Source organism: Apus apus, chromosome Z (genome assembly GCF_020740795.1).
Source record: "Apus apus isolate bApuApu2 chromosome Z, bApuApu2.pri.cur, whole genome shotgun sequence".
Lineage (NCBI taxonomy): Eukaryota > Metazoa > Chordata > Aves > Apodiformes > Apodidae > Apus > Apus apus.
The window spans coordinates 29,976,883-30,004,836 of record NC_067312.1 but is presented as its reverse complement, the minus strand read 5'-3'; the positions used below and the strand labels follow the sequence as shown (position 1 = coordinate 30,004,836).

At 36.2% G+C, this 27,954-nt stretch overlaps 1 protein-coding gene across 4 annotated transcripts in view; it reads right to left on the bottom strand.

Moving 5' to 3' along the window:
- Window positions 1-403: 403 nt before the first annotated feature.
- Window positions 404-27,954, bottom strand: part of RIC1 (RIC1 homolog, RAB6A GEF complex partner 1) — a 42,759-nt gene continuing 15,208 nt past the window's right edge. Inside the window, exons 4-26 of one of the 4 annotated variants that reach the window (XM_051643298.1) lie at window positions 21,291-21,398; window positions 20,621-20,763; window positions 20,255-20,391; window positions 19,312-19,403; window positions 18,846-18,934; window positions 17,731-17,875; window positions 17,182-17,230; window positions 15,953-16,102; window positions 15,405-15,608; window positions 13,970-14,008; window positions 13,569-13,679; window positions 12,986-13,075; window positions 12,225-12,385; window positions 11,133-11,271; window positions 8,801-8,917; window positions 7,283-8,011; window positions 6,768-6,926; window positions 6,518-6,651; window positions 5,214-5,500; window positions 4,224-4,418; window positions 2,948-3,137; window positions 2,609-2,797; window positions 404-2,271 (exon numbers count right to left, since the gene is read on the bottom strand). In XM_051643298.1, the coding sequence (XP_051499258.1) occupies window positions 1,986-2,271; window positions 2,609-2,797; window positions 2,948-3,137; window positions 4,224-4,418; window positions 5,214-5,500; window positions 6,518-6,651; window positions 6,768-6,926; window positions 7,283-8,011; window positions 8,801-8,917; window positions 11,133-11,271; window positions 12,225-12,385; window positions 12,986-13,075; window positions 13,569-13,679; window positions 13,970-14,008; window positions 15,405-15,608; window positions 15,953-16,102; window positions 17,182-17,230; window positions 17,731-17,875; window positions 18,846-18,934; window positions 19,312-19,403; window positions 20,255-20,391; window positions 20,621-20,763; window positions 21,291-21,398 (3,943 nt within the window). In that variant the 3' untranslated portion in view covers window positions 404-1,985. The remainder of the gene's footprint in view (window positions 2,272-2,608; window positions 2,798-2,947; window positions 3,138-4,223; window positions 4,419-5,213; window positions 5,501-6,517; window positions 6,652-6,767; window positions 6,927-7,282; window positions 8,012-8,800; window positions 8,918-11,132; window positions 11,272-12,224; window positions 12,386-12,985; window positions 13,076-13,568; window positions 13,680-13,969; window positions 14,009-15,404; window positions 15,609-15,952; window positions 16,103-17,181; window positions 17,231-17,730; window positions 17,876-18,845; window positions 18,935-19,311; window positions 19,404-20,254; window positions 20,392-20,620; window positions 20,764-21,290; window positions 21,399-27,954) is intronic. The other 3 variants (XM_051643301.1, XM_051643300.1, XM_051643299.1) reach the window with 3 other exon arrangements.

Sequence of the window (27,954 nt, the reverse complement as noted above, 5' to 3'; positions counted from 1 at the left end):
GGTATGATGGGGCAAATTAAAACAATCCTAATTGGGTAGCTTCTTTGAGATCTTTGTTGCTCTGCGGCAACCTGCTTGAATTCTGGTAACTTACTGTCAATGGCTTGAAGTCAGAAATAGTTATTTTCTACAGGAGTAACTTCAAGTAAAGTTGAATACATTTGTCTTTTAATTACAGGTATAATAGCAGTGAAACTGAAATACAGAATTGCTACATAAGATTTGCATAGAGATAATTACTACTAAAGAAGTACAAACTTCTAAAAGTTCACAACTAAAAAGATTTAAGACTGTTAGTATATCAGTCATGAATGTTTACTTGTACAGATCCAAAATCTGAACAGCAGAAAGCTGATCCGCATGGGCTTGGCTTACATCATTACCACAAAACCACAGAAAAATATTAACTTGAAGTACAGTTTTTATTCCTTTCAACATAGATTAAGCAGGTTTTCAATAATAAAAAAAGCTTTAAGTATCCCCTTATAACAATAATGGATTTTTGATGTCAGATCACAACAGGCTCGTAGGTATGATAGACATTATCTGTAACCAGTAGCTACAATGCAGACTAAGCTTAATCCTGGGACTCTTGAACTGGATTTCTTTACTCTAATACTAATTTCAGCTCTTAAATGGGAATTCAACTTTCATTCAACTAAAATCTCCAGCCTTTCAAGTGATACTCACAATTATTATTGCACTTGCACTGGTTGTACTGGCTTAGTAAAGCCGTTCTAAAGCAAGATTAATATTTTTACATTTTAAAGCACTTGATCTTATCTACAAAGGAAATAAAGATGATAAAAGTACAATTTATTTCACCTTAATTGTGAATATTCTTAATTTTCAGAGTTTAAGTGGATGTGCATTTAGTATCTATACTATAAAAGCAACAGATGCTGTAACTACCATATGATGACTAGTTTGGTCCATGTCAGTAATCAAGTGATGCTATAAAAAATAAACTAGTTTATTTTTTGTATAAAATGAGTAATGTTGCATTTTTTGTTCAGATTGCACAGTACAAACAAGCTAATATCTAAATTAATACTGTTACAGGTAGTTATTACATAGGGGCAGCAGCTAGAAAAAATAAGTACCTCAAAGCAACAGACTTCTGCAGCCAGCTTTCCATAAGATTGTATGAAAGTTAAATATGTCTTAGTTACAAGTATGCATATTATAAAATGTTTGAAAAATGTTTAAGTATGAGCTGTTAAACTAATTTTCCATAGCAAGAGTACATGATGATTATTTACATTTTAAAAATCCATTTTTCAGAAAAAGAATTTACAGTGAAATAAATAACTTTCAGCAATCCCTTAAACCCAACTAGAAGATCTGTAAGTGGCAGTAAAAAACAGGTAAGCCACCGTGTGTCGATGTTAGGTCAGTAAAGTACGTCTCATCCAGAAAGAAGTGCAACTCTGCTTTAACTTTACTAGTAATCTAGAAACATGCACAATACATATTGGTACCTTCAAACATGGTACAGCCTTGGGATTTGTACAAGAGTATTCACAAAAACATACAATATATTTTACAGTCCTTTAATACAAAACATCAGTATCAAACCAATCTGAACTGCATTGATCAGACATTTCTTAGGCAGGCAAGCTGCAAAGGATAACAGTTTTTACATTTAATCTCCTCTTTGCCTTTTAAACTCAAGCAAGAGATAAGCAGTTGCTTGCAGAACAAGTGTTGGTGATGTAAAGTTATTGATGAACCTGTCTCCCCCTCCATATGTATGTACTGTCTCTCAACACTACTAAGTATCAAAACCTAAAGCTGCAGTTTGAAGATCGCATGAAAAGAAATTGCCTCCTTTTGAAAGTATTAGATGAAACTGCTGCTTAGTTATCCCCACTAAAGATTTAAGAAAAAAAAAAAATAGAAGTACAAATGCAAAACATGGAAGCATGTCTGAGCTGGTTTGCTTCCATTCACACCTGATGCTTGGGAAGTTGTTCATCTTCCATTTAAGACACAATACAGTCATAACTGCCTTCTTGGAATGAATCCTCATCCTCTGTCTTAGACTTGTCCTCTTCATGCCTGCTTGCGTTGCTGTTCCCAGCATCACTCTGAGGGTTAGTGCCATGGCTAGATGAAGTCCTGCTTTCCTCAGCTCTGGGGTTCGCTTGCTCAGCAACCTTAGAAGGATTCACTGGCTGAAAAGCTTCAGGCTGTACCTGCTCTTCTGCTATTTCACTTAGTTTCTGGATCTGTGGTTTGATGATATTTAGAAATGGCTTGTACCCAGGGCTAGGAAAATAATGACACACAACACCATCAGTGATAGAGAAAATAGTGCTTCTGTCCTATGCCTGAATTTTTTTCTTGGGAGATGTTTAATATAAATTAGTATCTTATATAATACTTCCTGTACAGAAACTCCAGTGAAGTTGGGGAGTTGGTTGTTTTGGGTTTGGTTTGTTGTTAGTTTTGGTTTTTTTCCCCAGTTGGAACACAACTGTGTTAAGTGACTGAAATTTTCTGCAAAAGTGCTTTTGAATCATTGTTTCAGTAACTCAAAATAATTTTTGCGTATCTAATTCTCTACAACTGGAGGAGGAAATTGAAGGAGGTAAATAACACTTACCAATCTGTAGAAGCCCATCTGTCAACAGCATACAGGCCAGTCTTGATATTCTGACAGATTTCTCGATCAATATCTGAGGACTGCATTATACTGAAAACCTGGTTGATCACTGAAGATTCTCTGAGGATAAGGCCTATGATAATGCACCAATCCAGACAGCCTGCTTCCATGAAGATATGTAGCAAGTACCTATATGGAGAAAGTGCCTATATGGAATCTACGTATTTATTTTTCCACTCTGAAGACAAAACTCAGTGTGGCTCTGTAGACAGTGTTTCTGTTTGCTAATGTCACACACTAGTCATTTGACATTTTAAAAGCAAAGATTGTATTACGTACCGCAGCTGGACCTGTGACTTGTGTGGCCCTTTACTTGCCATTTCTAGAGATATGTGTTCAAGCTCTGACTGAGTTAAGCTTAGACTGGAGAAGTTTTCATCCACCATGGTCCAGTCACCATCCACCATGGAACTTGTTTCAGTCAGGTCTGTTGCTGAACCAATGCTGCATTCATCACCTATCAAAAACACTCAGAAACATAAGGGAAAAAGAAACTACGTATTTTAGTAAGACTCAGAATTTCTGAACTACTTCCTATAGAAACTCACAAATGGCACCATAATGCTTTCCTGTGTGTCACAGTGCTAAGAAGTTACAACAGGCATACCCTCCATCTCATTTCAGCATTCTTGTCACACTATATGCTAGAACTATTACTGCAAGAATGCAATAGTTTTTCTATAAAATATAAATAGTTCTGCAGAACAGTATCAATAGGAGTTCCTGGAGATGTGTTGCCAATCACTGTAAGAACACAGTGACAGCCTCTTACATACTACAGTCCTACAATTAACTCTGTAGGAAGGGTTGCAGTCTCTTTAGAGATACCACTTTAACCTTAAACTTCGTTAAAAATGAAAATGCAATAGCAAAATCTTCATACAAAACCTGGAAGATTCTGAATGCTTGGTAATGTAAATATTTTACCTTCACTAATTACAAAAACACACAGGAACAGTAATAACAAAGCTGAAACCATTCTAGCAGTGAATCATGAACTCATGAGACTCCATATTAAAGTTTCCATGCTAAAGTAGATCATCTTTTCTGTGGAAAATACTCATAAAGTCAGAAAGTTATTTTATTACCTTCTTGCCCACAAATACCACTGCTGGAGTAGTTATTTGTGAAATTACTATTATTAGAATCCAGCTCACAACATGTTAAAGACTAGTAATTTCTTTCTACAGAAATCCAAAAGCAGAAAGTTTATACATTAGAACTGTGCCAACCTGTGCAAGAGGCCAACCTGTGCCAGAGACAAAGATAAAAAACTAAAAAAACTCTTCTCAGCCAGACTGTAAAAAAACTAAAACATACAGGAACTTCACCAAATACCAATTTCCTGTTCTATTTCGGATACTTAAAGGTGTATGACATGGACATTGTCTTTCTGTTGTAAAAATTTCAGTTCACTTTTCAACAATTTTTCCTGAATAACTGTTATCAGCAGTTGAGAAGCAACAATACAGCAGTGGCATGCAAATACAAAAATGTAAATACATACTTCCAAGTGCATTTTTCCAATGAGCAGACAGAAGGAAGAGTGACTAACCTTTACTTAGCAAAGGAGAAAGGAATGCATCTTGCATGTGTGGTCCATGGGATGAAACTGTGTCAATCTCTCTCTGAGAGGAGCTCACAGTGCCAAGCCAGCTGCGACTCCTAGGTGTGTTTGAAACCCCTGTGTCCATTTCCATGTTTACAAAGGTGTCTGCAGACCGAGATTTTAGCAGCTGCTCCCCCATGGCTGAAAAAAGAACCCACCAAAAAAAGTCAGGCAACCATTAAAAACTATATTTGGAAAATTCTCTCCAGGCATTTCAGGAAGCTAAAACTTCTCAGTCAATAGTCAATTAGTCTGCTGCGGGATCACCAAAAGTAAGGAAATGCAACAAGTTTAGGTATTTCAAGGATTTCTGGTCATTTTTTCTGCCAGCATCGGCACAAAAGAATTATCAGCTGATAAAAAGTTTTAGCATCAATGTAACTAAATAATGGTACAAAAGAGGAAGACTTGGCAGCTAGTACCAGCTTTGCCCTGAGAAGATAAATTAGTGAATGGAGGAGAGGTTAATAATATAAAGGAGTATTTTTTTTATAGTTTTTTTTTATATATAGTTTTAAGCAAGTCCTCATAATTCTTACACTTTAACATAAAGCACATTTCAAATACTAGGAACAGTACTTTTTTAAATATAAAAAGGTTAATCAGAACCTCATCTAAAAAATGTCGATTTTAGTAATTTTCTGTAGCAGAATTTACATCAAAGGGCAATATCCACAAAGAACAGTAACTCCCAAGTGCCATCCAGTTCAGTGCACCCGAGAAAGCAAGAAACCTCAACAGAAATGATGTAATCAGACTACACAAGAGATGCTGCCCGTGCTGAACAGAATCCCTTCAAAAAACACACCCTGTGTGAGAAAGCTGTGCGGGTGGCAAGCCTCAGCCTATTCTTTGCTTGGCTGAACTGAGGAAGGATAGATTCAGAGTAATGGGTATAGAACTACAGGAGGGAAACCAACTCAGATGTTACAGCACCTGTCTTGTACTTTCCATTCTTGAAAGGTGAATTGATGGATGAAGCTGGTATGACGGGAAATGGCCAGAGGAAATCCTTGTGTAGCTTTTTCAAAGCGAAGACAAAGTCGTCCACGCGGGCCGCTCTGGCTCGCTCCTTGCAGAGCCAGCCGATCAGCTCGAAGCCCAGCTGTGCAGCAAAGCAGCCAAGGTCTTTCAGCTTGATTTCCTCCAGCAGACGCCGAGCGTGCCGCCAGAGCATCATGTCAATGTACATGTTCTCAGCACAGTCACTGTCTTTACTCCACCTACAGACAAACCAGAGTGAACAGTGACATTAAGGCTGTTAAACAGTCGTAACAGGCTGTTGCCCACAACAACAGTACACAGAGTGACCAGAGTAGTGGTGGGAACTTTCCACATACCAACAGAAGGAGTTTCCACCATTCCTTCCTATTTATGTTCTCTAAAAGATCCACTGCCTCAACAGGTAAGTAAAATAAGAGAACTTAAAATAGCAGCAGTGTCCACAGATTATTAAAATACTAGCAATGCAGGAAAAAATGAGATAAAAGGCAGATGCCACTGCAAAGTGACTTCTGAGAAACAAGTTTAGAGAATAAGTATGAGTATACAAAAGCCTTCCTATCAGAACCCTTAAGATAGCACTCTCTATGGAAAATTACAAAATAAAAGCATTTTAATTTGTTCTAAGCCTGGTGTGAAGGTCTTATATGGGGGAAAAAAGCCAAAATCAAGCTAATGGTGAATCCCAGGTCAGTGCTGCTTCTGAACATTAGTATTAACCAGTATAAATTCTGTATACAGCAGTCTAGGAGGGATTCCCCCCAGGTGTAAAAAGGCTCCATTTATGGCTTGGCAACACATTGCTAGATCAAGATGTGCATGCACTGTGTCACAGTACAAGGTATACTACTACCATGATGCAGTACTGTGAGATGCTCAAGATGTGTCTTCAGCAAAAACAGATCCTTCAGTGATAGGACATTCATGCAGTCTCACTAGCTATTACTGCATATGCGTCCTGTGGATTCAGAGGCTTTTGGTCAGCGATACCGATGTAAGTGTGCCTGTGTATATATACATACACATACACATTTATTTACATGTGTAAGAATACATTCTCCCAAGAATGTAAGAGAGAAGCAGAGACATTACAAGAGCTAGGAAATGACCAATGCAGAAGGATGTGGAGGGAGGCTATGGAAAAATCTATCATATAATGTACTTCTGTAACTTCATTTGGGAAGGGTTGGTACATTACCTAATAAAGTGGGGAAGGAGAGGACACTATAACCAGTTACCTTTTTCCTGATGGGCCAGAGGGCATGCTCAGTGTTTTTGGCAAATTGAATTTGCTATGGAGATTCTCTGCTGATTGGGATAAACTAATGCTGCGATGTCTGAAGAACTCAAAGCCACTACTTGAACTAGGTTCCTAAAACCAAGAAAACCCAAAGATACAGTCAAAGGAGCAAACGTGCTACGTAATAGCAAGACTTAGTTTATAACAGCAAGGTTTGATGCATAGTATTTACTTTTCTCATCACAAACCTGAGTTGTTGGTGTAGCTGGAGGTGTCTCTGTCTCGCCAGAGCCAATGGCTTTAAGAAATCTGATCATATGACGACAGAGGTCCCACTTTCCCTGCTCTAAGGCAGTATTAAATAGGAGAGTAGCATGCTGTCTGCTAACTGCTGGAACTTCCATATTCTGCAAGTAACAAGGCATAATTAATTCATTTGCTTTTGTCAATGAGCAATCAAAGTCTTATTAAACCAAAGCACATCATGTCACATTCAGGTATACCAGAAATTAGAAGAAGCAAATTTCAAGCTATTATTTTCCTTTTTTTAACAGTAAACTTATATTTATCCTTATATCCTTATAAGGATCCTTATATTGCATGATATTCCTCCCCTTTCATAACATACGCCAAAACACATAATCTCAACAGAAAACTGTTAAATTAAAAATTTGTTTGAGAGGTGTCACTTTGGTACGACAGTATCTTTTAAATACAACATTAGTAAATACCACGTCTCTTGCAATACATGATGTACCATTACCTGTAGGATAATCAGATAAGAGGCAGCTGTGTCCAAGTCCTGGGCCATTAAGCACTCTTCAAATAAGTCCTTCGGGTTTCCGACAGCAGCAAAAAGGTAATTCCACAGGGCATATTCTGTCTTCCTAGCACAATGAACAACTGTCTGCAGGAAGAGGGGGAACTCTGTAATGAACTTTGCCACAGTGGGAAGCAGAGGGTCGGGAATGGGTTCCCGCGAGGTAGCTTCTTCTTCCAGCACTTCATGAAGCATCAGTTCTAGTACGTGAGGGAAGTATGGTAGTGTGGCACAAGAGTGGGCCAAAAGCAAGGCTTGTTCACCGAGGTTCCGAACCAAGAGCTGGCGTAAAATGTGATGGAGGTAGATCTGAGAAGTTCTCTCAACAATGGAGAAAGGAAAGAGAACCTCTAAGTGTTCTCTAGCACTGGTTTGAGTGTATAAACAGTCATAGAGCACAGTGTCATTAACAGCACCAAGAACCAAGGCATCTTCAAACAAAACAGCCAGTGGGTATATGTTGATGTGAAAAGGCAGCATGATCCGTCTTGACAGAAAGGAATGCGGTTTTCGATGATCTCTGGGAAACAGGGGAAGCCAGACTTTCATACCTGCCCCACCGCAGCTGAGCCACAGTGCCTCCAGTAAGTGGCGTTTCTGTTTGTTGATCCTGCAAGTAGTCCATACATTTTCAACAGACTGGGCTAGGACAACTGGAGCACAAAAAGGCAGCTATTAAAAAAATAAATAAATTAAAAAAAAATCAGAATCAGCTTATCCCTTAACTGCAACCTAGCACCTGGGAAAACACCACTTAATTAATTACCTTAACTCAAAAGACACATTTCATTTTTTTAACCTCCTTATACTTAGCCAGGAAGCCAGAGGGGTGAGAATATGGGAGGAAAATAAATAACTGCTCTCTGCTTCTTCAGTTACCCTAAGAGCCTAACCTAGAACTAAAAAAAATTACTACAAACACCAAATTTGCTAGTTGGATTCAGCTGCAAACAACTCTTCATATAAACTTTTCAGATCTCAATCTCCCAAAGTGCTTTCTTCATGTAAGAGTGTTTTTCATCAGCACAGAAAAACTGAAAAGTTCAGTCACTGATTTCTATTATTACTGTTTTTAGGAACCTTTTAAGCATACTCTGCATAAAATACTAATAATATTCACAGAGAAAACTTTTAGATAGATTGGAAATTTTCCATTATTAGTGCATAACAAATTTTGCACAGGACCTTTACACTTAAAACTTATATCCTTCTCTGCAATGCAAGTAGTAAATACTTTAGTTAGACATTCACACAATTAGGTTTCACAGATTCATAGACCAAAAAAAAAAATAAATTCTCAAGAACAGTGATTTACTTCCAGCAAACAATTCAGCCTGGAAGTGTAGTCACTGCCTGGTGCTACAGACGTCTTTTCTTTATGCCTGGACGACTCCCTTCCACAACGTCTTCAGGCCCTGACAACATCTCTGAAGCCATATATAACACATATATTTTACTCACATGCTTCCTTTGATTAGGATTACTATCCTTGTCTCGTATCTGGGGTCCAGATCGATCCCTTTGCAACATAATGAGTTGTCCTGCTAAGTTCAGCATAATACTTTCAGCTTCACAAGCCTAAGGATGCAAGAGTATTATGCAAATTTTTCAAGTGTTTTGAATGATTCATTTCACCTATAACCACAATACAAATCCAGAATAAAAGAGCAAATTATACAGAGATGACTAACAACCAAATTCAACGCAGAAGGACTCAAAAAAAACAAGCAGAACTAAGTGCCTACCAATAGATGTGTTTATGTGCAAAGGAATAAATACTGCAAGGTTTCTTGTTCACTAGACTCATTCCATGGGCTTATCTGATACGGAATTTTTGCAACTCTTGCCATGGGCAAGCCATCAGTACTTAAGAAAAACAAAGCTTTGTATTCTTCTCAGTATCACCACTATATGACTGCCAGTATCCGACTGCAAAGACTAACACTGATATACAAGCTCAAAAAAAGTAGAGCCAAAAGGAGTTTAGCCACACTTGTAAAGCATCTTGAACTTTTAGAAGCTGCAGTTAAAGAAATCTTTCTAGTTAGGCATATTAAGAAAGCAAAGTATTCTTTCTAAAGGTTTATTTCAGAACTGTTTCATGTTAGTTTCAAAACAAACCACTGGAGCTAGTATCATGCTGTGAAGTTTCCCTTTAAAGTACATTGGCAGAGAGCTTGTATGATAAGTTTCTGCATCAGGGGTTAAGGTCACTAAAAGAAACACAACTGAAAAGGCTGACAGCCTGTGCTAAGTTCATCTACATTGCAATGTCATACTCAGTGCTAACATTAGTTTTATATTTTATTTCTTTTTTTTTTTTTGTCAGGAGGATTGGCAAAGTTTGAAGATATGAGTTCTTTGTTAGAAAGGAAAGGGGGAATATTTGTTCAGGCTGACACAGTTGGGGTTGTTCAGGCTGAAGAGAAAGCTCCAGGGAGACCTTATAGCAACCCTCTAGGGCCCAAAGCACACCTATAGGAAAGATGGGGAGGGACTTTTTACAAGGGCTTGTAGTGAGAGAACAAGGGGTAACGGTTTTGAACTGAAGAGGGGAGATTCAGGTTAGGCATTAGGAAAAATTCTTCACTGTGAGGGTGGTGAGATACTGGAACTGGTTGCCCAGAGGAGTTGTGAATGCCCCTGTCCTGAGCAACCTGAGCCAGTGGGAGGTGTCAGCAGAGGGGTTGGAACTAGATCATTTTTAAGGTCCCTTCCAACCCAAAACATTCTATGATTCTATGATATTATTCTAAGATTCAGTCTGAAGCAAAGTTTAAAATATTATTAGTGCTCTAAAAAGTTTCAGTAGCTTCTTCTCAAAATGAGGAAACACCACAGGTCAGGCAGTTCAGAAATAACAATGCTAGACCAGACGACCACAATCACATTACCTTTTATGCCTTTGTCTAAGACTGCATTAAAGTCTTAGGACACGTGTTAAGCATTGTGGGGCACCAAATTAGAATGAGCTGAAGAAAACAACTGCAAACCTTCAGATATTACATTCGTGCTATTATTTTTCTGTCTGCCAGTGGCTTTGGTATGTGGAGAAAAATATGCTCCTTCACATCCTACCTCACAGACAATGCAACTTGTGAACTGTCTTAAGGCAGCTGTTCTGTTGACACAATAAACTGAGTAGCTGCAGTGTAAAGTGAAGTTTAATTTGTTTACCCCATGGATTACAAAAATCCAAGTTCTTTTTGCACTGTGCTTTCAGTGGCCTCAAAGAAAGACAGGGCTTCACCTTCACATCTTAGTCATCATTTAGCTGTTGCCCTATCCCTTGACACAACTAGTGGGAGAGATTATCTTACTTTATTTTAGTGTAGTAGTGTGTTTAGTGTAGTGACTAGAAGTAGCCCTAAAAAGAGTTACACACCACCTTTTCCTTTTTTCTGTTTATTCTGTGAGTGATGGACCTGTTGATGCAAGAAAGGTACTTCCTAATGCCATGGATTGCTCCAGTGTTCAACTTCTAATACACAATAGAGAAATGTACTTTTGACATAGTTAAGTTTCATTTGACATCCAAGATTCTGCCCCAAATTTTACAAGATGATGAGAGAAGATATGAAACAGAAGAGTCTGGATTTTATTTCCACCCACCCTGCTCCCAATTCACATCTATAATACATACATACATACATCCAAACCCACATATTTTGCATTTTACCACACAGAGGAACTCCTGATTTATTATTCAATATCAGCCAGATGACCTTTGAGAACTAAGCTAACAAATCCAGTCACTAATCATTTTATGTTCTGAGCACTACAGATCAGTTACCTGCTGAGGCATCTTCAAGGTGATGCCAGTCTCTGTCCTCACTGATGTCAATGTAACAGACACTACAAGAAAAGGATGAGGAATGTACCGAGACATAGACACTTCTTGAAGAACTTGGATACTGGCAGTAGGGTTAAGACTGAAAGGAAAGATGACCACATTTAGCAATTTTAAAATAGTCTTAAAGATAAAATTAGTATCTTCAAGTAAACGTAAGCAATTTAACCTCAGCAAAAAGTTCACTCTGCAGACCAAGAAGACTTCTGCTCAGCCAGGAATCCTGCAGGCCCACATATCTACATGAAGTCACCAAATAAACCTAAGCTGGTCTACTTGATTGATTGTTCTGGGCAATGCAGCTCCAAGTGGACAGAAAACATCAGATCCTTGGAATAAGACTCTATTCACCCTTCAGTAAGACAAATCCAGGGTTTGGGTTTTGTTGGAGTTTTCTTTGAAAAGCGCTAAAAAATACTTTCCTCCGAAGTGGGTCAACAGCTTGCTTTCTGCTAAGAAAAAAAAAAAAAGGGCCCTTCTTGCTGAAACCAAGATGCTGTAACTGTAAGAAAAATTACCTGCTTTGGTACTCCATAAAAATTATCTAAGAATCTTTATCCCCTCCTTAGGTTGACTAATCCTAACTGTCTGAAACTACCTGTTTTTTATGTTGCTACTTCTTTTGCAACAAAATAGCTTCCCACAACTATGCCACTGACAAAACCTTTCCTCTCAATCATTTCTACTCCATCACCATCCTCATCAATTCAAACTTGTGATGTTTTTTGTTAAAACTATTCAAATATGTGGGTGCCTTTTCATACCTTTTTCTTCTATTTGCATTCAGTTTTCAAGTTCTTACCAGCTACCACATTTGTACAGTCACTCCCTCCACACCTAACAAGCAAATCTGCAAGCATGCAAAGTGACACTCACGAACTATCACTTGTGTATACAGACAACACTTACCCCTCTATATACTAAACACTGAACTCTACAAGTTAACAAGCAACTTTATATTAAAAGAATTCACCAAGACTGAGAACAGATTTCCAAGCACACTATTGCAAACACATTTAAATACTGGATACTCACCCTTCCAGCCTTCTCTCAATACTGTAAAGGCAAATGGAACAATCTGCTCTGAACAATATTACAATGTCCCGGAAGACACTCAGTAGTAACGTGTCTGCTTGCACTTTGGTGATGTGTGCAAATGCATTGTCAAGATTAGACGTTCGCAGGTAGATTCTCAGCTACAAGAAAAAGCAGTAGTTTGCAGACAGGTTCTGTTCACCAACAAACAAACGATCTGTAATTCCACATTCAATTTTTTTTTTTTTTTTTTTGTGGGATGGCTGTCAATGATTTCTAGCAAGAGACATTAAAGGGATTTTGTTTCATCAAATGTCTTCTCCATTGTGTTGTATTATTGCATCGAAAGTAGATAAAGAACAGTACAGCAAAAGATGAAGCACTCAACAAAATAAGGAGTTTTATTCATTAGTTTTTTAAAAAACAAAAGTAATTAAAGCTTTTCTGCTTATCTAATTACAAAAGTCCTTACAAAAAGTGCCCAAAAATACTGTAAATACACATCTCCAAATTGCCTTCATGCTAACATGAAAAATGTCAAAGTTTTCAGAATTATGGGTATGTTAATGGTAGTCAGCAGAAAATAGCTTTTAACAGCAATAGTAAACTTTTCTGCAAATAATTACTTACATATTTACAAAGAAATTCTGAATGTGACCAGAAACCACCTATGTATCTAGCTTTTCCTATTTATAATACTACTATAGAATAGATCAGATATTCCAAAAAGGATTTATATACTTTGAAGAAAAACACCTTACCTCTTCCTGATGATCATTCAAATTATAACATGCAAGAACAATGAAGTCATTCCACCATGCTAAGCCACCTGTTACCATCATATTTTGCTCCTGAAAAGAAAAAAGCAAGCAAATGAAAAGAAAAAACAAAGGCAAATGAAGCTTCTGTTGTTTCAGAAAACCCAAGTACTAAAAAATAATTTGTGAAGTACAAATATTGTCTTACAAAATACAGCTCCAGTTCCTTATGCTACTGGCATGTCTGAAATCTCTCAAATTAGCTTTCTGCTTCTTACAAGCTTGGCATCCAAAGCTACATCTTATACCAACTCCAAGATAAGACATATGGAAGTGTCTGACTAGATGCACTCAGATTTGGAAACCTTTCAATAATCAGACACCAATTATTGTGCCAAAGCCAAAACATAAGTGTTCCAGCCATTTTATGAAAATCACATGCAAAACCAGCATCCATAATTCTAAACGTGCCTAGGTTTATTTGGGGAAAAAACAAACAAACAAACAAAAAACATTTTCTCCAAGAGTCATATTTCAACAAATACAACCTCCCAGTACACCTGAATAAAGTACCATAAAGTCTCACCTGCGTAATATTTCCAAACAGCTTCCATTTTTTGGTGAGTAAGGAATAATGTGCAAAACCAAACTTGCCAACAACAGCTACATTCTGTCCAAGCTTGTCAATAGCTGAAAACTGTTCACAGAAGAAAAAAAAACAACCCTGAACCTCAGGAGGGAACTTATTTAGATTATGCATCCTATCAAAGTACATCAACACAAGGCAATATAATGTCAGAGTCAAAACCTGTAAAGCACCTTCATATTTTCTACTTTACTGCCCAACATATACTCTCATTTCTGTAAGGTAAAACAATTTTTTCGTCTACCAGAGGTTATCCAACCCTGAAAGGGACAGTTATAAAAACCTAATACCCAATACTTTTAAAGAAGCAAGAAATCTTGTATATTCTCAAAATAACTCACCCTTATAGGCCAGTTGCTCTCTAGATATGTACTATGAATCTAAAAAAACAAAACAAAAACCACGTAACATACCAAGCACCATTAAACTAGTGACTAGTTATAATGTTCTAAAGGAATCTGTACAATGTCCGTGTTTAGCAAAACAACACTGGCTTGAAGTTTTTTAATGTTGGGATTTCTTTTTTAAATACAATTACCACACCTCCCCTGAAAGCTATTGAAGCCTAAACGTTAAGTCTGTTTTTAATAGAATACAGAAAATGCATTAACAACACACAACAGCTGATAATACATTATGGGTTAATAATAAAAATTTGCTCTTATCCTTCCCCCCACCAGGTAGTTCTCCTGCATGAGAACCTTCCATGGCAAGACAGAGGTTTTGATAAGCACAGCATTCAGGAGGGACTTTCTGTGTTAGAATGAAATTTATTATGCCATCACAAAAGCACAGCAACACATCCAAAAGCCTTGTTACGACAGCATTTGACTGGAGTATGTCAAATTAAACCTTGATCCTGGATTCTTCATGCAACATGATACAAATCTGGGCTCAAACTCCAGTCCTTGGATTGATACAAGGCAGGTCTGATATTACATTACCCAACCAATGGCTGTTCTAACAGCTATGTTGCTCCCCACAGTCATTCCCACTGTGTTGGTTTTACTCCTACACAGAATGAGGAACTTCCTCTCTTATGCTGGTTTCAGAACACAGATGAGATACCCAGCCAGCTAAAGTGGAAATTCAGCAGTATTGAGAACCTGACACACATGCCTGGAGTCAAATGTTAAGAATACCAATTCATGTGCCAGATGAATAACAAAATCTTGGGGACCTCTTAAGAGTCTTTATTTAGAAAAATATTTACCAATTAAAGCACAGAAGAACAGAGGCGAGAATTACAGATTAAAGGTTAATTTTTCCTCTTCAGATAAAACAGAATCTGTCCCATTACTACTGCAGAAATACTTTCTTCTCAGGCTTGATACTGCTGAGTTTTATTTACACGCTTAAATAGACACTATCTAAGACTGCTTAAAAATACAGGTAAAATACAAAGGCTCTATTCATTAGCCGAATATGCACAAATAACAGAACAAATCCCTAAAGGATTTCTTGTATGCTGCACTTACTCTCCCTTTCAGGGCACAGAAAAATGATGTAACTAGTCCTTCCTGAAGTAAAAAAGATACTCAAATTTTTTTGTTGGCTAGGATGAAAACTCATAGCCATAAGGCTGACATGGCCAACACTCCTTTACCATTTGGCAACAAGAAAAAGTTGTACCAGGGGAAACAGAAGCAGCAATAAAAAGGCTATAATCTCATACTAGAGGAAAGGGTATAGCAGAGAGTGATGAGATCAGCAGCAAATTTCAGTCCTAAAACTCTTGCAAGCACAGAGCACATATGGGCTACCAGCAACAATTACCTGTACAACATGCCAATGCCTGTGTCCTAGTAAAGTGCTTAAACCCTGAGAATCTAAACTTCCATCTGAAAAAGGGCCTCTTTCCCTGGCAGGCTTGTGTTCAGAGTGTACTGAAGTATTCCTGGGACTCTGCGCCTGTGTTGCATCCCCACAGTTCAAATATAAGCGATCTTCTCCTTGAAGGAGGACTTGTTCCTGGTTACTCTACATTAAAAAGAAAACCGAACAACAAAAAAACAACCTTGAACTCCATGTACAGAAAAGAAAGGAAAACACATTATCAATATACTAACAGGTTCTACATAAACAATATGAAAAATAAGCATTAAGGTAGTTCTCATGTTTTGTATCATGATGTAATAATAGGTTGTATGTCACAGTATTGCATATCAATATTATCAAGCTACCATTCTAAAGAATATTTTATATGTTTTCAAACTAGCAGTCTAATGGCTGCAAAGCAGACTCAATACCAGTTCAGACAGTAACTCAGAGGTCACCTGAAAACATGCTTTAAATAAAGATATATTTACCAACAAAAGACTTACCATACAAGGGTTAACAGTGAGTGCACTCTTGATAAAATGAAACTGCAGAATACCAAATTGGCAAGTTTCATTATTTCCATCTCTTTCAGGCTTCATGCTTGAAGAACTTCCATCAATAACCCACAAATGATACCCTTCTGATCCCCAGGTCTGAACGTAAAAGAGTAATATTAACAATTCCAAACCAGCACTAAGTATTCTCAGAAAAGAACTACACAAACTTACTGTAACTGATCCTATGATAGACATAAGCGGGGTAAAAAAACCACAGTTTGTTTTTTAAAATGTATCATAGTAGGATTCGTAAGTAACCCACAGCAATGAAAGCCACAAGGAACAGTAAGAATCTAGATACTTTTTTCTTTTTTTTTTTTTTTTAAGTTAAAAAAATGTTCATTAAATGAAAAGTAATTATGTAAGACTTATAATACTATATAAGTAACGAAGACTGTCTAGTTTGCTGCTTAAGCAACTAACAAAAAACTCCACAAACAGAATCAGGTATGAAAAAACCCTGATCCCCAGTACTACACTGGTTATTGCTCATTACATTAAACAGTATCGGAATTTCAATATTTGGGGATTTTTAAAAGGTGCATTGTACTGTCTTTGCAGACATGAGCATCCACTTGGAAGGCATGTTTAAAATTGCCAATTTTAATAGCAACTAGGTGATACATAAATCAAATGTTTTCTAAGTACTGTACAAAATTCATCATGTTTTTTAAAGAGTACTTGAAGACTGTGGTATTTACCAACATCTACTGATTTGACAAATTAGCAGCATTTCATGTTAATTAGTTTGGATTAAAACAAAAGCAGACAAGTTTCTCTTCAATTCATATTCTGAGTTAAGCTACTTCAACAGCCAAAGTTAAGCTAGTAATTTTAGAGAAATATGTAAGTTTACAATTAGTGGTGTTCTTTGTCTTATTGTGCTCTTATATATAGCACCAGATTAACGTCCATTCCTAATATTAAAAAGAAAGCTAAGAAGTCATGAACACTTCATCATCAGGCATACTGATGGAAAATAAAATTCATCAGCTGTCCCCTTTTTCCTCTTCCTGCAATACAACATTGGAGTTAGTAAGTGTAGTAAAGGCATCTTATTCTATAGAAGTAATAAAGCTAAAGAAAGCTAGTTTGATTTTCTGTTAACCTGTTGACTAAAAATCATTTAAGAACTAACAGCCATCCTATTACAGTGTTTTTATATTAATATTTACCATGGAACTGATCTTTAGAGGGTCCTTTTTGGCACCATCAGACTGATACCTTAAAAACAGAACAAGTTCGAGTTTAGAAATAATCAAAATAAGAAATTATCTTCCTACCTTTGTATTGTCATATGGTTCTATATTGAACCTCATATCGAACTATAAAGCCTGTTTGCTCTGTGACACTGCGGGAAAGGCCACACATCATCAAGATGTTTGGTGTCAACTATTAGAATTGTGATTTCTGGATGTTAGCACATTTTCAGAAAACATATGCTGGCACTAAGCAAATTTTAATATTTGCCTGCAAAAGCATGCCTTTAGGATAATTTGCTTTTACAGCCCAAAAGATCACTACAAAAAGAAAATCATACATCTTCATTTATATCCAAATGATGCCCTCCTAAATATTATTCAATTATTCAAATATCTAAAGAGTTATAATGGAAAAATATTTTAAAAAACAAATTTGGTGCATTAGTTTCTAATTAAACACTTTTAAGAGGAAAAATAAAGTTTTATAATAAAACATTTTACAATTTCATTGAAGATACTCACGCAAAATCACCTCCTAAAGTACAGATAAGCTGAGCACCAAAAACACTCCATAAGGACAAGCCTCCATATTCCCAGGTCACCATCACAACACAGCTATCAGGTGACCATCTGATTAGTTTAACAGGTCCTGTTTTATTCCAAATATCTGTTTAAAAATAGTAAAATACCATGTGAAAAACATCAAATGTTTTTCAACTGCTTTCACCATAAGAATATAAAAAAATATATATGGAAATAAAGGTTTCATTTTCAATTAACTTATTTGCTGCATTCATCAAACTGACCATCTCAAAATTAATAAGCAGCAAATGAAGAATTCATGTTTTCTTTCCGACATGTTTGGTTTTAGAGGAAACTAAGAATACACTAAAACAGGCTAGAAATACACTGTGCTATGACACAACCACAATTCTGGTAAAAGGATTTTTTAGACATAAGATTTTATATTCACCCTTGAAACCTCTTGCTTTAGCACCTGTAACTGTAAAACTGTTATTAACTGATTTTTTTTTGTTGTTTGGTTGAAACCTAGTAGGCACACATTTTCAGTCAAGGATGCAATTTACCCACTTTGTATGTTCCTCACTCTCAAGCCTGCAACACTCATCATTACTACATGAGAAATTCCACTGAGATTTTGTTCACTGCAGTTCAGGCAGGGCACTAGACTACTCAATTTTTTTTCTGTACCCTACATGTCAGTTGTTTCAAGTTAATTCACACCTCTATTATATTATCAGTTTTTACAATAATCTCTCATTTTCTCAGGTGAGTGACGGAAAAGTAATCTCAAGACTACATATGGGAATTAAGAACAGAAGCATTTAAAAAGGAAAAACCTGAAGCAGCACTGCCTGTGAACTGCTAACTCAGACTCAGATTTACTAAAACACCAAAACAACCTTAGACCCTCACATATAAAACACATAGAAAAGTCAGTTAAAAGCATGCAGCTAAAAGAAACAAGGTGCACAAGTAAGATACTACAAACATGCAAGAGTAAACACTTACCACGGATAATGCAAACAGCAAATAGTTGTTAACTAGCAAAGGATAAGAACATTCTTTAATACCCTAAAAACAGCTGGAAAATTCTAGCAATAAAAGTAGCTCACCAGGATATTGTTTTGGTGTCAGCTCCAATTTATGAGAAAACTGCATGGCACCAGTGGTGGTATCTATCGTATAAACCTGAACGGAGCCACTGGAAGAGATTACACATGCTTTAGACTACAGACCATTTGGACTACTCATCAGTTTCAAGACATTATTAAAAGCTGGTTGTTTTTTTTTCATCAATACCAAATTTATCTCGAACAGACACATTGTGTCAAGAAACACTCAAAGAACTTTATGTAACAAATGTATGTGATACATTCCAGAAGGCAGTGGAGGATCAAAAACACCAGAAGGCAGTAATTTCTTTCTTCTTCCCTCCTAACTTCTGGAAAGAGCAGATCATACCATCTCTAAGAAAACTGATCACTGTCATCTTTACAGCTCTTCATATGAAGAAACGAGTTCTTAAGCTTTATAATAAAATAATTTTCACCCTCATTGGCCCAGCTTTACAAAACTTACTTGGCACATCCAAATGCCATTAGCCTGTATTTGTTATTTACTGCCACACAAGTTCCATCAATCACATCTTGTGCCCAAACACCATGGAGCTGCTGTAAAGAAAGGAATTCACAGAATTTTTGGTTAAACAGTGTTTTTATTCATAACAGTCAGCTTCTACCCATGCAGCCATATTACAGCTGACCTTTATCACCTCAGGAAATTTACAATATTGACAAGATTAACTGGCACGTCTCAGATAAACAAGACCCAGTACAAGCAAAACTGGTTTCACTTTTCTTAATATAAATTAAGATAGTACTAAGGATGAATAAAATAGAGGAAAACAAATTCCCATCTGCAAGAGCTGAAATCACAGATACTGTGAAGTGTGTGAGGGAGTTGGGGACAGACTACACAAATCCTTCTGGGTTTTCTGTACTTAAAAAGAAGGATCTAATGACAAAATGTAGTACAGCTTGTAGGCTGAATCACAGGTAAGGAAATGCCTAATCTGGAAATTACTCCTTTGAAATAAATTCTTCAGTATCCTTGTCACTGTGAGAAGAGTTAGATTACAGCTAAAAGCTAGTAATAGTACCTATGATACTTCTCCATGGGAGAAAACACTCCTTATCACCCCACTTAAAACTAGGAAAAAGGAAGCTTGTCTCAGAGACAGTAAGAAGACCTCAGAACTATTATGACATTTTGAAGCAATAAATAAAAAAATCCATCTACTATCACTTACGCTCTCCCAGACAAGTACTAGCTCTACAAGAATGCAGGTGAAATTCTGGCGTGAAATACAGTCTTGTTCTTACATTGTTTCTTGAACAGTTGCTAAATTTTCATTTCTTTGCAGCTGAATGGAATTTAAAGTAGAAAGCTAACTGAAATTCAGAGATCAAGGAACACTCATTTATTAATAGAGTGCATGCTAGAAATACTAAGGAAAATATACCTCAGCAGCGAATCTACTTGACATTGGTGTAATGAAACCAACTCTGCCATCATTAAAAACAACAGCAAAACCATCAAGTGTGGCACAATATTCCATATCTCTGATGTAAACATCTTCAAAGCCCAAAAATGAACCTGCTGAGAAAATAACAGTAATTTAAAAATACGTGAACATGCTGATATTGGAAGCTAACAGACTTTTTAGGTGTTTACTTACTATTTCATGGAAAAAAATAAACAGGCTATTTTGTTTACATTTACAAAAGGCACACTCTTCTCACCTCTGCTTTAGAACAGGGAATATTTTATATTAGACGATATTTTGCCAATAGTTAACTATCAGAAGCAATAAAAACCCAAAACCTACCTCTAGAAGACTGCAGGTCCACAGAAAATGGAACTGTACATAGGTTGATGGCCTTCCTTCCATTGGTCATACCATCCCAGTGAACAAGATGGAGAAACCCATCAGCAGTTGCAACAAGTAGATCTTCTAACATGGACTGCAAACTAACAAATGGATTTGTCATTCTCTAAAAAACTGCATCTCAAATCAATGTCACAAGAAAATCAATTAATGTAACAAACACCAATATATTACTGCCTCTTATATCAGCAGCTATGTATGTTGGGAAGTTACATTAAATGACTTAAAACCTAAAGCTTAAGTCCTCTAGACAGTCAAGGGATCAAACTGACAAAATAAGGTGTTTCTATTTTTCTCTATGAATCAGTTTGTTAACCTGTCGGTATTGTTAGAGTATTGCTTAACTGGGATATGAACAGCTGAAAATGTGCAATTTATTTCTATATGCCAAAAATGTCACGTCTAGTGAAGCAATGAATGAAAGAATTCTTAAACAGCAATTTACATTTTCACCTCCTTAGAGTTACTATTAGTAAATTACTCTTAACTATCAGTCTATTAATGTCTAAAAACATTCTTGATGGGTTTTTTCCATCCAGTTTCCCCTTTGCTTTTAAACAAGTAACCCGTATATGCAGATAAATTCTTAAGACACAATTAGTGAGCATACCTTGTGATAGAGGCTTGCAAGTCCAGTACTTTCTTCATTTCTAGATTTAAAGAAGGGGCACATTGTTCTTCCTTATAATGTGGTGTTCCCTTCAGATGTGGACTTCCTCTGAAATTGAAAAGAAATACTGCAGCTGAAACAAGATGTCCCTCAAAAGAGGTAAGAGTTTATGACTTGTATTCCCATGTTTTTTTTTCTCCACATACACACACACACACACACCAGATCCTCACATGCAACCTGCCACAAGCAGCACCTAATATCTAGGACACAATTTTAGTGCCAAAAGTTTAGTCTATCATATCACCCTGTATGTCTATGAAGAGTATGTAAGCAAAATAAGACAATGAACAGAGAATGAACATTACAATAGTACAATAGCTGTGTAGCGTGTCCTAATTCCCAAATAAGTGGCATATATTAATGCAAATTCTGATTCAATAAAATTATATTTAACTGTTTCCATTAATTAGATATATTGAATTTTTAAGTATCTCCAATTAATTCTTTGTCAAGAGGCATTATGGATATTACAGACCGTAAAACATTCGTGTTTCTTGAGTTCCTCTTGCTAGACAGAAGACTATGCTACTAATTCAACATGCATAATACCACATTTATCACAGTAATTTGTGAGACTATATGTCCTTTAGTAAATTAACAATAAACCTAAGACCTACTAAAAAAAAAAAAAAAAGAGACAACTGAGCACTAATTCTCTTCCTTTAAACTGACCATTACCCAATACCAACTTCTAGACGTAGCAAGCTTCCAGTTTTTATTTTTCTCATTTTAAATTTCACATTTAATTCTCCAATGAAATGCTGTTATTTTAAAACTATTTAAAAATATTCCCTATTTGCCTAGGTTATCAGATGCGCCATGTGTTTCATTAACTTTTTCATTTTTCCAATGAAAAACAACCTACAATCCTATGTATTGCAACATGTCATTCAGCTCATCCATGTCATCAACATTGTGCTAGGAAACAAAGTAAACGATGCATGAAACAGGTGCTGCAGACAAGTTAAGAGTTCAGTATGACTTCATTAGTCAGAAACAATAGATATGTACACAAAACTATATAATCTTTACATGGATTTTAACTGAAAAAACAGTTATTTTACTTTACACCAGGGTAGCCAATGCAACTGCCAATGCTTAACACATGGCAGAAACCAAAGCAGCTGTAGTTTTAGCTAAGTGTGAGACCATAAGGACACTTCAATCTCTTTCCTGACTTGGGCATCTCAGTTGATATCAAGCGCCTTATTTCTATAACCATTTTAGAGCAAACCACAAAATTATATATATCTTATTCCTTGATGGATACTACACCCTTTCTTACGCAGCAAGGATTTAAAAAAAAATGCTAGCTAAGACCAAGGCAACTTTTGACATTCTGGAGTTAGCAGACAAAAGACATCTTTCCAGAACAAAGTCATGGTGACCATAAAGGATTATAGTGAAAAATGAGGAAAATTACTGTAAAGTTAATCTATCACCCACAGAGGGTAGCTTGTAAAAATATGTTTGCTTTGCATGTCAAAAGAATTATTTACAAAATACAGCTATTTTGGGAAAGAACAGCCCTTCATTTAAGCTAGGCATCATAGACTGACAGACAGCCCAAAATAAAATTTAAAAAATAATAATAATAATAATAAAAGAAGTTGAATAGTCAATACTAGTATTGTGGCTTTATTGTGGGGTTTTTCTTTTGTAACAGTAATTGAGACTGCATTTCTTCAAGTTCCTGAAGCCAAATCCATCTGATTTGTCCTGGTATCTTTTAGAGTCAGGGATTTTACAGATTAAAATTATATTATACAAAATTAACTTCTTCAAATCTTTCCGTCACTATCTGCAATGAAGCATCCTGGGGCTGGAGAAACAGTTACAAACACTTCAAACACTTTTGATAAAAATAGCTTGTGCGAATATTTGAATATTTTCAGTTTCATGAGCTAGTTTCGGCAAATTTGTTGCCATCTGCAGAATATGTCTTTTTCCACAGAGGCACTATGCTCATGACTGAAACTCCAAAATATCAGTATTTTATTTCATTGCCTGTGATTACATCAAATTCATCAATTCAAAAAGAAACTCTTACTATGGGTGCAAAAGCAGTGCAATCAAAAGCAGACTGCTTTCACATAGTCCACATCTGTATGAGTCAGTCTGACTAGTCAAGTTACTTTGACCTTTAAACGAAGAGTGTGCACTGCTGACAGAAGCAGGAAAGAATGTTTGGTCTGGATTGCCCCATCAACATCTGCTACTGTTGTAGCCAAACTTTAACTCACTTTTGCACAAGAATTGAGTGGAATGGACACATTCCAGTGGGCAACCAGTTACATGTCAAAACAAATAGAATTACTTCATTTCTATTTGCACAGTTATCTGTAGTTAATGTAACTAAATCTGTGAATAAAATCACTCAGAACTGAGCAAAATCTCCCACTACATCTGCAATCCAAGAAAACCCCAAACATGGGAAGACTAGGAATGCCAGGCTGTTTTTTCAAAGGTAAAATTCAAGGCTTACGGGGGAGTTTCAAATCTTGACTTGAAGATCAAGATGTGGTTTTTAAATCTCCAGCTCGTTCTCTGCTCTAGCATATCAGTGATATGCTTGCAAACAGAAAGCAGAGCACTACACAAAGTAACATATTTCCCAGATGTAGAAAGCCTGTGTAACAGTATCTCATGAATCACCTTTTAAGTAAGGGTAAAGATTAATAGTAGATACAAGTTTACCTCAAGGGTTGCCAGTTTTCTCAAATTCTCCCAGCTTTCCCTGCATAAACTTTCTGCTATTCAGTTCTAACCTGACTTTCTCATAAGGAAAAAGGAGCCTCTAAATAAGTGAATTAATACATTTTTTAGCATTAAGTTATTGAATGTTTTTATTTGTTTGATCTTCTTACAGGGAAAGAGCTGGCTCTGGAAACAACACTTGATTCTGCTAGAAGAAAAAACTGGAAACTCAAAGTATGATGCAAGATGCAACAATGAGGAAGCAGAGAAGTGCATTTTACTCCCCACAACCAAAAAAGAACCCAAAAACCTAACAAACCCTAAGCACGCTAAATTCAAGAAAGTGGCAGTACAAATGCAAAAGCATAGTCAGCTAGCCTCCCTTGAACCGGGAGGAAGAATTTCCTTGGAGTTTGTTATCTGCAAGGAGGGGTAGGGGAGTCCAAGGAGGAAAGTGGAAACCTGCCAGCTACTTTTTCTAGCAGTGCAGTACTGCTCTTATGTCTTCTACTAGATGTGCAGCAGCTAAGCGATGCAGCATGATTCACGGGCAAAACTCACTCACAAATACCATTACCAGATTAAGTCACTGCTGGTACAAACATCAAAGGAAGTTAATTACGGCAGAATCCGAAGGGATGTATTTAAGGACTTTCTAATTTGCAATTAACCTATGTAACACACCATAATTTTTAATCTGTTCTAAGTATTTCAAAGTAATGTCTAGCTTTTCAAAATAATGGCTTCTGCTTATTATGGGAGAATTCTATCCCAGAGGCAGAAATAGCATTAGATTAGGATTTAAATTTCCTTCTTACTATCTAGGATAATCATGGTAATACAGGCAGCTGTTATGGCTGGATAATAGTTTAGAAAACTTCAGAGATGCTCTCACAGTCAACAAATACTATGCTTAAAAAAATTAGTGTGACTAATGGCAGATTAATTGATTAAAAACACAAACAACAAACAAGTCAGCAGCCTCCATTCTCACAAGTCAATTTGCCAATGCTTGGGAAGTAATGGAGACATTTTCTTGAAAACAATATTAAAGACTCCAGACTTGCCTATCAGTAACTATCTTCAGAAAAAATAATTTTATGTATATATATTATTATTTTTTTATTAATATTACTTTGGGCTATTATATTCTTAATTGTTGCTGTTAAAATGGTTTCTTCAGTAGCAGGTTTTTGGGGAAAAAAAACACAAACCAAACAAAACCAAAACCAACATTTTAATATTTCAACCACTAAAAGCATTATACATGCGAAAAAAACCGGGCAAACAATGTTTCTAAATAAATTTACACCATGGAAAACTCTCAGTTGCTTTATTTGGAGACACAAAAGTAAACAGACAACAGCTATGATAATTGCACTACCACAGTCACACAGTGTTTCTTAACTGTTTTTAAAATGGTTCATGTGAGGACCTCAGCTACTGACTTCTCTGTAGAGCTGGGGATTTGTTGTTGTTTTGCTTGTTTGTTTTTGTTGGGGTTTGTTTGTTTGTTTTATACACCAGATTTAAAGAACCTGCATCATCACCTTTAAATGTGTGATTCTCCACTAACAACTCACTACCCATAATGCTTTTTAAGCTGGAACCAGAGCTACATGCCCACATATTGGCAAGATCTGAACAAAGTTTTAAAGAAAATCATGAAAGTAAGTATTAAGAATGAATAAGGTTTAGAAAAGTAATTCTTAGTACTGCCTTTTCTACCTCATTGAGTATTAGCAGGTTTCTTTGAGAAGACAAATAACTAGCTAGCATAGTACTCAGCTAAAAAAGCTAACTAGTTTACCAAATACTATTCCAGTTGCAAAAATTTCTTGATGGCATTTTAAACCTTGTGAACCATATCAAGGCCTAGCAAGTGCCACAAGGGTTCATAAAAATTCTACAACTCATCTGGTTTTAAAAATACATTTTTCAACCGACACCAAAAGCAACCTACAAGGTAAACCACACCATTAAAGTTTAGCATAAGCTTAATTCCAAACAAAAATTATTTAGTAATTAACTATACACCTCATCAGTTACCCTCACAAAGTTTAAAGTTTAAGAACTTTGTACATACTAATCTTAAGTCCGCCAAATAATGAAAAAAAAATCCCCATTGATGAGGTAATTTATGGCACCTATAAACCACCTTGCTATAGAAAAGGAAAAGGCTTTGAAACATACCAGAAAGAGGAGATGAATATGGTAACCAGACATATAAGCAACAATACAGCATTGTAAACCAGGACATAAAAAGTAGCTTGTTCACATGCCCATACTGGTGAGAAAACAACTTCAATTTCTGAAGCATTTTCAAGGACTTAAAAATCTACAGCATTGAGGTCTCATTCTAAACTTCCACCCAGCTCCACCCCCCAAAAAGGCTCCACTTGAGGATATGAACAAATCTGAGGCAAACAATCTCCAATTACCAAGTTTAGTTTATTAGCCATGTAAAGTACTTTAGATTTTGTCTTTTCTAAAGGCAAAGGTATCCTTAGCATTAAGTAACCACATGCTGTCTCTTCAAGTGACAAACACTAAGTCACTCTCCTTGCCAAAACTCTAAAGGGAGATAACAACCAGCTCAGTAGAGGGAAACCTCTACTGTGATGGTGTTACCCACCCCTTTACTGTGAAACAAAGGAATATCTCCAGCAATTCCTTTGGAAACTCCTTGAAAAAAATATTACTGAACCTTGCCACAGTTTACAAAGAAACAAATTTGCTTATATGCCCTCCTACTTTTCTTAAGTGTATCGCAGGTGGAGATTAATTTTATTTTACCATTCTATTATCTTACCATACATATGTTTTCTTCACATTTTATCTTGTAATGGCTTTAGTAATATTGTGGTAAAATTAGACTGAACTAATTGGAGCGAAACTTTGTACTTGTGCTGACAGCAGGAAAGTGTCCCAGAGTCTGGGCTAATGGCCAATACTGATTCTCTTTCAATTTTGCCTTGAACTGGGGCAAAGTCTCTCTCTAAGAGCTGGAATGAATCTGCAGACTATTCTGGCACAGTTGAAAAAAAACACGAAAAAACAAAAAACACACAATTACTGTTTTTTTCCCTGATCTCAGTCTAACGAATTAAGTAGGATACTTCAGTTTTTCATTGAGCATGAATGACTGCTCATTCCAAGAACAGATAAGCAATTCCTAGCCAGGTATCAACAGAACCTGAAATATTTCCTTTGAAATACTTCCTTCAACAGAACAACTGCAATTCATAACGTTCCTGAAATATGACAATTTGACAAAACAACTATCAAATGAATCCAGCAAAAATTTTAAAAGCTTTTTTTTAAATATTATGAATATAAATATTCAGAGTTTATTACAGAATACTGTGCTTATCATATGAGCACTTGTTTTATCATATTAATCTAATAATAGATTTTACATAAAATGCCCATAATGCTGAATAGGTCAGTTCCTTAATCCTTAGCGTATCTACTTAAGTATATTTTAAACTGATTAAACTTCTAAAGGCATAAAATAATTAGTATTTAAAAATGAATTTCCCACTCAAACCATCTTGAAGCATTTCCTTTGTTCTCAGTTTTGCAAAAGATATGCTCTCAGATATTGATATAACAAACTTAAATGTTTTGTGGGCTCCAGCCACAAACATTGACAATCCTGAATTACAGCAAGTTTGACTAAAACAATGAATTTCAGAATACAAAGACCACCGGTTGATAAGAAAAGAAGGAAGTCATAGCTTGGAGCCATCTTTAAACAGGAAATTAATTTTCCTAGACTGTCTGTTTTCAACAAACAATAGCAGGGGGGCAGGGGGAGTTCACAACTTTATTTTCCAACATCTACTTATTTCACACTACTAAAAGATAAGGGGAAGCAGTGACTCTTGCATTCAAACAGGAT